The 11,116-nt window shown below is 36.2% G+C and overlaps 1 protein-coding gene across 1 annotated transcript; it reads left to right on the top strand.

Moving 5' to 3' along the window:
* The first annotated feature begins 2,707 nt into the window (after window positions 1–2,707).
* Window positions 2,708–10,875, top strand: LUM (lumican). The gene is made up of 3 exons (XM_055238237.2): window positions 2,708–2,822; window positions 5,224–6,106; window positions 10,109–10,875. Exons 2-3 carry the CDS (start codon window positions 5,245–5,247, stop codon window positions 10,261–10,263), a joined length of 1,017 nt encoding a protein of 338 aa, XP_055094212.1. The 5' UTR covers window positions 2,708–2,822; window positions 5,224–5,244; the 3' UTR covers window positions 10,264–10,875.
* Window positions 10,876–11,116: the final 241 nt, after the last annotated feature.

Below are 11,116 nucleotides of genomic sequence, written 5' to 3'. Positions count from 1 at the left end.
GAAAATGGGTCTGGCACTATAAGCATAATGTTATGATATACGTGAAAGCCAAATTGTCTGTGTGTTTGTGTTTATACAAACACATTAAGAAGATATACCAAAAGATAGTTATCTCTGGGATGGAATACTTAATTTATTCTTTTCCCCTCTAAGTCCAGGGCTGGGTTCAGAACACGGTGGGTGAAACAGTCATAACATACTTTATCATCCTTGCTGGTCTCAGGTAACAGGGAATCCAGTCCCTGGGCTGAAGAGGCAACTCCATCTTTTTTTTTTTCTTTTTAATTTAAGTTCCGGGATACATGTGCAGAATGTGCAGGTTTGTTGCTAGTTATATATTTGCCATGGTGGTTTGCTGCCCCTATTGACCCATCATCTGGGTTTTAAGCCCCGCATGCATTAGATATCTTTCCTAATGCTCTCCCTCCCCGTGCCCACCAACCCCCGACAGGCCCTGGTGTGTATTGTTCCCCATGTTCTCACTCATAAGTGGGAGGTGAACAATGAGAACTCCCATCATTTTAACCTGTGCTATGATGAAACACATTCAGCCTCCAATGCTCATTATCACCAATGATGTGAATCAGCATTGGCCAGGATGGAATGTTTATACGTTACCCCAAAAGTTCTGAGGTGTGGATGTGGCTACGCATGCATGTGTTAGTGTGTAATGTAAAAGGAAAGAAACTATTGCTTAATTAACATTTGACTTTTTAAATAACTATTGCCTATTTAATACTTCTGCTTTTTCTCAACTGATAGTAACATTGTCTGTAAAGTATTTTAAGCTGATTGAGTGAACTACATTGTCTCAGCTCCATCCTGTTCACCCTCTTCCCAATGAGTGAAGATGTTCATGGTTTTATTCTTACATTTACTTGTTAAGTGACTTTTAGCAAATGAATTAGACTTTCTGACTCTCCATTTATACTCCTGAAAATAGAGTAGTAAAACATACCATAGGAATTTTAATGTATGAAATTTAAAGGAAGAAATGTGAAAACTCTGAGTATAAATCATGGAATATATTAGATCCACTATAAATGTCAATTTCATTTCTTTCTAATGGATCCTGAAAATACGCTCTGAAATGCACAAAATTATTCAATTATTGGTTTCACAGCACTGATTTTATTAAAAAGCATATGTTGACAAGACTTTACAATGAGCTAAATCCAATGTAATGCATTTGAGGTCTGTTACAAATACCACAACACATGTATTGCTTTATAAAGAAAAATCTTAAGGAATGGATAGGTGGAATTTTTCTAACAAGAACTCAGATTATAGAATTTGATACACTCAAAATTAATAGTTAGCATTGTTTTAAGAATCCTCTTATAACAAGATCATTTAATTATATTTGATTGATTTATTTGTCTTTTTTTCTTAATTCCTTATAAATTTATTCAGTTACTTTGTTGAAACTGAGGCCTATCAATAATCTTCTTAAAATAATATTAGGAAAAATGTTATGCTTATGAATCATCTTACAATTCCATTAGTTACTTTCAAGAAGATTACTTTTTGTTTTTGAACACTGCTATTACAAAAATAAGGCATTTATTCTAATAGTCTTTTTTCGGGCAAATGCAGTATTAGTCATGAAGTTAATTTTCCATAAGTCTCACTGCTAAAATGTGATATAGTTATTTTTAAAGACAAAAAATACAATGTGACAACTTATATTAAAATATATTGTTGCAAAAGTTCTTATAAACATGAGGAAATGAACATTTTAGAAAAAGTCTCATAAATATATCTGATAAAATCACAAAATGAAATAGACAAGGATTTAAGTACATCTCTCATTTGCTGAAACCATGGATCAGGAGCTGATAATGAAAGATATATCCAGCCAGGCCTTTGGGAGATTATAACTTTGAATAACTTTTAACTTTGAAAAATAATTACTAGCATGCAATGAGAGAATGAAAGATTATTGCCTTGTGATACTTGTAGTATAAATTTATTTTTTTCTCTGTTCTTGTATGTTTTTTAGCATTAAGCTATAGAATGCTCTTCCCAAGTAAGGTTTTGGGTGAATTCCTAAACGAAATCCACAAAATAAGAAACAGGCAAGACTTTGCTGATTGGTTCCAGACCTGAATAACATAAAATGAGTCTCCTTAGCATTAGAAGTAAACTCGAAATGCTGATATTTATCATGTGTATGCAAGTGTATATGAAGCATATTTTATATTTTTAAAACTAATGTAAGTTACCCTCATGGCCAAAAAATTAAGTTAGTCCAAGTAAATCAATATTGATTTCAAAAGTGATAGGCAAAGGGATTCAATTCCTCTGAGTCTGTTCATTTGCGTTTTCCTGAAATTATTTGCCCTGCTTATGATTTATGAGATCTTTAGATAAACATGATAGTTGGCTGAGTGCATTGCACTTAATTGTTGCCACAGCCACAGATGTAAAGAGGCTTGTAAGAAAAATGTTCTCACAGTGAGCTTCCTTATTTGAAGCAGGACTCAATTCTTGGTTAAAAGCTATGGCATTTGAGCTAGTTAAACACGTATCTCTCTCCCATTCCATAGGGAATGAGCTGGGCTGTCCTTCCTCCCCACATTCACCTGCACTTCGTTAGAGAGCAGTGTTCACATGCCACACCACAAGATCCCCACAATGACATAACTCCATTCAGAGACTGGCGTGACTCGGCTGGGTCTCCCCACCCCCCTTCAGCTCTTGTATCACTCAGAATCTGGCAGCCAGTTCCGTCCTGACAGAGTTTACAGCATATATTGGTGGATTCTTGTCCACAGTGCATCTGCTTTAAGAATTAACGAAAGCAGTGTCAAGACAGTAAGGTAAGTGCTGTTTTAACTGTCGCACTGGGGATGCTAACCGTTTGGGACAGCGTTTTTTGTAACAGGAACAGGAAAAATTCCAGAGCAATTTTGCCAATTGCTATTCAACAGCAAATCCACAGTTTTGAGCATTTAGTTTCACATTTTGTTTAATGTTTTCCATGATTTATAGATTTGAGATTTTACACAGTATATGGTGTATTGCTTGGCAAGGGAAGTTATAAAAAAGTTTCAAGGTTAGAATGAGAAAATACTTAAAGTAGACACAGTGAAAAAATATAGAAATTAATATGTTTGTTATGTATGCTAATTAGTTATATATGTTAGTATTGGTCCCTAATACTGGAGCAAAGTCATTTTAATCAGCATTCAAAATATCTTTTAATAAGCATATTGTGACAGTTTGTTATAATTTACAATAAACATTCTATGTTATAAAACGTGAGCTAAAAGATTTAGAAACTCTTATGGATTATTTATTTCTGTTTTGTTAATTTAAAAAATTTGTTTCTTGGATATATGCCTTAAGGAACAAGTTGTTAAAGAAATTCTGGGAAATGATTTCGTTTTTGAAAACAGCATTTTCTCTATAGCCACAGGTATTTGAAAAAACTGAGGGAAGTACAGTGTGATTTTGCCTCATAGTGGAGTCATTATATGGTTACAAACTCTCATTCAATTCAGCATCCTTGTTTTTACTTTGCCAAAAAATATGGAAGCATTTTTCATTACTATTTAATACTCACATTATAGTTACCATAAATATTTTGGTGTATAGTAAATTTAAAATAGCTTATTAATAAAGCAAGACAAATCTTTACAGTATTTACATTCTATAACTTATAAATAACTCTGGGAATATGTCATCACGTTCTTTTTATTGCTATGCAATTATTATTATGGCCAAGTTCTGTCAGCAAAATTAAATGCCCCCATTACAATCTTAGAGAGTAATTTACTGAGAATATGGCTACTTGTTACATTATGTCAGCAATCAAACTATTTCTAACAACAGTTTTATAATGTTCCATCTGATCTGAAATAAAGTGCCTTATAATTTCAAATTAAAACAAATAAAAGACATTTTCAGTTTCTAACCCCAAAGATCTTGCTTATCCCAAACTACCTTGATCCAAAAGCTTGTAATCATACTTTCATAAGAAGATATAATATTCTCAGTTATCTATTAGAATGTAGATCTTTCTTCACATTAATGATTTATCTCCCAGGGCTACCAACTTTGCCTCAGCCACAACTGTTCACTCTATAAAAGTCTAACTTCTATATTCTAATTTTCCCATATCTAAATTGCTGCACCTAAGACATTGAAATGTACTTTTTTGAACCTCACCTTAGAAACGTGTTCCTATAAAAAGATAACTGTTACACATTATTTTAAATTCATATTCTCAGTTGAATAATTTACTAGATAGTTCTAATGCCAGTATTAAATCCAAACTTTAAAAACATCCCACCTCTCTCCCACCTCCATTCTGTGAGGCCACTAAAAGCCGGATATGCAAACCATGGCATCTTCGATTTTGGCATGAAGAAAAAGTAGAGAACTTGTGAGTAATTGAGAGAGACTATAACTCTAATTGAAAACTTGGAAAATACTATCTTTCTCTACCTGTTGAATCTCTTTCCAGAAAGAGAAACCCTTAGAATGTGTGACATTTTCCTGATAAACATTAGTAACTATTAAATATTACTAATATTTTGTTTAGTAAATAGCTAATTTATGAAATATTAGTTTCAGAACACAGTTTTGCAATGTGCTTTAAAAAGTGTAGAATATTAAGCACAACATGAACTAGTATGCATGCACACCAGCACCAAGAATTCTGTTCTCCTTCCTGAGAACCAACAATAACCAGACACTTTTAAAGGAATGTGCCTTCCATTTCCCTCCCACATACAAGCAAAACCTCAGGTTGCCCATATTCCCGTAAGGATCTTCTTCATGAGTCATTTTAATGATGTCGAAAGATAGGGTAGAGTATACAGTTAAAAACTGTCTTCTCATTCTAGTTTTTTGAGAGATGATCTGAAGCAGTAGTCTAATTCGGTGGTCAATGAACACCACCCAGAAACCTCTTAAAGGAAGGCATTTTGTTAAGGAAGAGCCTGAAGAGATTGACGGGAACAATTAGGCCTGGCTCCCCCAGAAGGGGGCGCACGTGTATGCAATCTAACCTGAAACCTGCTCACTCTATAGTTGTAAACATACACCTTTGTCCTCATACCTAAATAAAAATTTAAAAGACGCCATGAGATGCACTAAAAATAGCTATCAAATAACAAAATGCACATTTTCTAATGCATTTAATGTTGCAAATTGAATGTCTTTTTCTTCAAAGTATATACTTTTTTAATTAATAAATGTTTCATCTTTTTTTAGGATTCAAACCATTTGCCAAAAATGAGTCTAAGTGCATTTACTCTCTTCCTGGCATTGATTGGTGGTACCAGTGGCCAGTACTATGATTATGATTTTCCCCTGTCAATTTATGGGCAATCATCACCAAACTGTGCACCAGAATGTAACTGCCCTGAAAGCTACCCAAGTGCCATGTACTGTGATGAGCTGAAATTGAAAAGTGTACCAATGGTGCCTCCAGGAATCAAGTATCTTTACCTTAGGAATAACCAGATTGACCATATTGATGAAAAGGCCTTTGAGAATGTAACTGATCTGCAGTGGCTCATTCTAGATCACAACCTTCTAGAAAACTCCAAGATAAAAGGGAGAGTTTTCTCTAAATTGAAACAACTGAAGAAGCTGCATATAAACCACAACAACCTGACAGAGTCTGTGGGCCCACTTCCCAAATCTCTGGAGGATCTGCAGCTTACTCATAACAAGATCACAAAGCTGGGCTCTTTTGAAGGATTGGTAAACCTGACCTTCATCCATCTCCAACACAATCGGCTGAAAGAGGATGCTGTTTCAGCTGCTTTTAAAGGTCTTAAATCACTCGAATACCTTGACTTGAGCTTCAATCAGATAGCCAGACTGCCTTCTGGTCTCCCTGTCTCTCTTCTAACTCTCTACTTAGACAACAATAAGATTAGCAACATCCCTGACGAGTATTTCAAGCGTTTTAATGCATTGCAGTATCTGCGCTTATCTCACAATGAACTGGCTGATAGTGGAATACCTGGAAATTCTTTCAATGTGTCATCCCTGGTTGAGCTGGATCTGTCCTATAACAAGCTTAAAAACATACCAACTGTCAATGAAAACCTTGAAAACTATTACCTGGAGGTCAATCAACTTGAGAGTAAGTAAAAAGCTGTTCCTGTGTTTGATGTGTCCCCAAGTGTTTAAATACCTGAGCTGCACAACACAAATACTGCATCTGACTCCATTAAAAAATAAAATGTTGGCCGGGCGCGGTGGCTCATGCCTGTAATCCCAACATTTTGGGAGGCCGAAGTGGGCAGATCACCAGGTCAGGAGTTGAGACCAGCCTGGCCAATATGATGAAACCCCATCTCTACCAAAAATACAAAAATTAGCCAGGCGTGGTGGCGCACTCCTGTAATCCCAGCTATTCGAGAGGCTGAGCCAGGAGAATTGCTTGAACCCGGGAGATGGAGGTTGCAGTGAGCTGAGATCCTGCCACTGTGCTCAAGTCTGGGCTTGAGTGAGAGAGCAAGACTCTGTCTTGGAAAAAAAAAAATGTCAACAAAATATCCCTCTACTTCAAACAAAGAATAATTCTAGCTCAATCATGTATACAATGTCCAGCCTTTCTTTGTTGTATCCAGATAAGGAACAATTAAGGTCACAGAATTTAATATGTAAGTCTTCAAACTAAAAATTCTGGGCCAATTCATCCTGCTGTGTTACCTCCTCCTATCTATCTCTTATTATTTTCTCCTTTATGGCTTAGATTTGTGTCCTACATTTATGTTTTGACAAGATCTAGATGAGGGAGGAAGAAATGAATTCAAAAGTGGCACAGTTCGCGAACTCCATAGCCACAAAGAAGCCCATATAGTCCCTCCCTCCCTCCCTCCCTCCCTCCCTCCCTCCCTTCCTTCCTTCCTTCCTTCCTTCCTTCCTTCCTTCCTTCCTTCCTTTTTTTCCTTTCTTCTTTTTTTTTTTTTTTTGACAGGGTCTCACTCTGTCGCCCAGACTGGAGTGTGGTGGTGCAGTCTCGGCTCATTGCTACCTCCACCCCTCAGGCTCAGGCGATCCTCCCGTCTCAGGCCACCACCACCACCACCACGAGGCTAATTTTTTTTTTTTTTTTTTTTTTTTTTTTTTTTTTTTTTTTTTGAGACGGAGTCTCACTCTGTCGCCCAGGCTGGAGTGCAGTGGCGCAATCTCGGCTCACTGCAAGCTCCCCCTCCCGGGTTCACGCCATTCTCCTGCCTCAGCCTCTCCGAGTAGCTGGGACTACAGGCGCCCGCCACCACGCCCGGCTAATTTTTTCTATTTTTTAGTAGAGACGGGGTTTCACCATGGTCTCGATCTCCTGACCTCATGATCCGCCCGCCTCGGCCTCCCAAAGTGCTGGGATTACAAGCGTGAGCCACCGCGCCCGGCCCGAGGCTAATTTTTGTATTTTAAGTAGAGGCGGGGTTTCACCATGTTAACCAGGCTGTTCTCAAACTCCTGACCTCAACCGATCCATCCGCCTTGGCCTCCCAAAGTACTGGAATTACAGGCATGAGCCACTGTGCCTGACCCCATATAGTGTCATGGTCTTCTGGTGACATCAACTACTTGGGACTCAACATGTTACTCTGCTGTCATGATCATCATCTGCCTCTGTTACCTCTGTTATGGTGTGTGGCCGTCACAGTGCTCTGGAGGACTGTGAAGAAGATTAAGGAGAAAGAGAAATATGATGGGAGATTCTAACATCTTTATTTATTTATTTATTTTTAGAAAAAAATAGTATTACAGAGCTTTTCTTTCATAGGTACAATCCTGCCCCTCATTTGGTATTTCCACACTTTCTCTTTCCCCTCTCTTTATTTTTCATTTATCTTCTGGATGAAGTTTGACCTGATGCATTTGGACTGTTTATGCACTTATCTGGTCTTCAGGGACATTCTTCAACTTAAGCAGTATAGATTCCAATGGGAAATTGAAATCCACCATTTCCCACCAGGATAACTCTGCCATTAATGTTTGGCAGAGCTTGGCAGAAGAGAAAAACCATGATTCACTGATAAGGCTTTCTAAATGAAAAAATCAAGCAGGAAACACTGATTCACATATAAAGTAATAATGTCTGCAAAATAATCTATTGAATTTGAACATCTCTACATGATGAAAATTGGTTTTCTGGCCATGCTGAATAAAGGTATTGCTGTCAGAAAATATTACAATATTTTTTATGCATATGATATTTGTTAATTCTGCCAGTTTCATATAACCCCTAGTAGGGTTAAACGTTTTCATAAAGAAGACCATGCTCGCCAACTCTGAAGCTCCACATGTTCTTTGTTGTTTCTGAAAAGCAGCCAAGGTAAGGGTTGGTGCTGTTTGACTGTCACACTATACAGAGTCAGGATAACACAGCTAAACCCCTCTTGTTGTTTCCAGTGGAAAATTCACTGTGTGGCCATATATGATTCCTCATTTTAAATGTGTGGTTGGGAGGAAGGATACTCTCTGACAGACCAAAATGCTAAAGGAATTTACGATGCTTGAGGGATGAAGGAATACATTAGATTTGGTGGGTAGAGATCATTCGCAAGAGCAGGGCTACTTCTTTCTCTGAAACAAAGAAGGATACAGATGCAGGCACATTTGAAGGTATACATTGTATGAGTAAAGGACGGAAGAGCTGGTGTGGAAGATGGGAAGAGAGGTCAACGGGAGAAAGGCCAATGGCCTGTCAGTGCCAAACTGAGATAGAAACCACAGTGCCCAGTACATAGTGGTCATTTGAAAAGGTAACATAATAGTTTCCTTTCTTTCCTCCTTATCTTTGTACATTTGGTCAGGTATTCTCATTGTCTTTTCATGTATCACCTCAGTTTAGGTTATTTTGCCAGATAATAATCATCTATATCAACATTTCACATTCACTTAATACAGAAAGTTCCCCTTAATGTTTTTTTCTAATAATAGGAAATATATAGCCAAAACAAACTGTTTTCTGTTTCAAACTTGCAACTCTAAGCATCAGCCCAATCAGAGATCTTCCGAATGTAGAGTAATTTGGAAAGACAGCAAAATCAAAAGGATATTAGTCATTATTTAGGACATACTATGTACTAGTATTGTGTGAAGTGCGCTACACACCTTAATTTAATCTTCATGCGACACGGTAAGATAGATGTGTTATTTCTAACAAGATCAGATAAGTGTTCCAGTGTTGCCCACCTGGGTAAGTGGCAGAGGTAGAATTCCAAGATGGGACTATTCCCATCTTCTTTCCATTTTTCCTCACTTTCTCAAATGTTGGTACCATAGAAAAATCCCTGGAATTGACTGATGAGTTATTTTAAAAAGGATGTGTGTTTGGGGTTCCACTGAAGTCTTTGTTAACTAGAGTTTGAAAATGAAAACAAGATAAAGGACTTGAAAATGTTGATCTAAAATAGACATAGGCAAACATAGTTTCTGTGTATACACAGGTCAGCCAATTCAGTAACACTCTTGGTTTCTATTACAAAGTAAGTCAGTGTTTCATTTGTGGCAGCTTTTTGACCATGGACAAAAATAAACAAACAAAAACATGGGTTCAGATGGTGGACATGCCATGATTAGGTTTTTGCCTTAGAATTTTGATCATTGTTATGGTGTGTGATTGCTGGAATGATTTGTTTTTTGTCTTGGAATTTTTATCATGGTCATGGTGTGTGGTTGCTAAAAAATTCTTTATAGATCATCTAGTTAACCCTTCTTATTTTTAGATGCAAAACCAAAGAGTACTTATATTGAGATTGTTCATACAACAACAGGATCCATTTATATTTCTTCAGGTTAGACTATTGCAAAAAAGTTGTTAGATAATATGACACACTTACTGAATGCCTTTTTAAAAACAACTTCTAGTAATAAAATAAGTTCTGCTATTTAAAATATTCCACTGAATATCTTGATCTACCATGATTACTCTTTACTAAATGTTGCTGTGCCATTTTGGTAGCCTGAAATATGACTTTAATGATTGCAAATTCAAATATATACTATATTATGACTTTTCTAAATGGGAAGAGGTCCTATTTTATAATATATTAAACATAAATTATTTTTGTTGTTTTGAGCCAGTGTACTGAAAAATGATGAATGTTTTCTATTCTTTAATTTTTAGAGTTTGACGTAAAGAGCTTCTGCAAGATCCTGGGGCCATTATCCTACTCCAAGATCAAGCATTTGCGTTTGGATGGCAATCGCATCTCAGAAACCAGTCTTCCACCGGATATGTATGAATGTCTACGTGTTGCAAACGAAATCACTCTTAATTAATATCTGTATCCTGGAACAATATTTTATGATTGTTTTTCTGTGTGTCAGTTTTCATAGTATCCCTATTTTATTACTGTTTATTACTTCCATGAATTTTAAAATCTGAGGGAAATGTTTTGTAAACATTTATTTTTTTTAAAGAAAAGATGAAAGGCAGGCCTATTTCATCACAAGAACACACACATATACATGAATAGACATCAAACTCAATGCTTTATTTGTAAATTTAGTGTTTATTTCTATTGTCAAATGATGTGCAAAGCCTTTTACTGGTTGCATGGAAATCAGCCAAGTTTTATAATCCTTAAATCTTAATGTGCCCCAAAGCCTGGATTAAATACATATGGATGTTTACTATCTTGCATCAAATTATCTTGATACATTCAAATTTGTCTTGTTAAAAAATAGGTGGTAGATTTTGAGGCCAAGAATATTGCAAAATACATGAAGCCTCATGCACTTAAAGAAGTATTTTTAGTATAAGAATTTGCATACTTACCTAGTGAAACTTTTCTAGAATTATTTTTCACTCTAAGTCATGTATGTTTCTCTTTGATTATTTGCATGTTATGTTTAATAAGCTGCTAGCAAAATAAAACATAGCAAATGGCATCACTGTGTTTGACTTCTTGTGAAATTTCTATATTTTGTATATAAAATACCTGAAAGAGTAGATTAGAAATCAAAAGATATCTCTGGCCTGCAATATTTTACTGATGTGAACATAGGATTTTCCACTAAATAATTTGTCTACTTCTAGCATTCACTTACAAAGAATTCTTAAAAACACCTATAATAGGTACTTAGATTTCACAACTTACTTAGACATTTGTCGTTATTCCCATTCCTGGTG

Source organism: Symphalangus syndactylus, chromosome 13, assembly GCF_028878055.3.
Source record: "Symphalangus syndactylus isolate Jambi chromosome 13, NHGRI_mSymSyn1-v2.1_pri, whole genome shotgun sequence".
Lineage (NCBI taxonomy): Eukaryota > Metazoa > Chordata > Mammalia > Primates > Hylobatidae > Symphalangus > Symphalangus syndactylus.
The sequence above is the reverse complement of the archived record's forward strand: the minus strand, read 5'-3'. Positions and strand labels throughout refer to the sequence as shown.

What these genes read in the sequence shown, in the direction of transcription:
- LUM (XM_055238237.2), top strand. Translation starts at nt 5,245, where the DNA reads ATGAGTCTAAGTGCATTTACTCTCTTCCTGGCATTGATTGGTGGTACC. An exon ending in GGAGGTCAATCAACTTGAGA is followed by an intron (nt 6,107 to 10,108) that starts GTAAGTAAAAAG and finishes TTTAATTTTTAG; the next exon opens with AGTTTGACGTAAAGAGCTTC.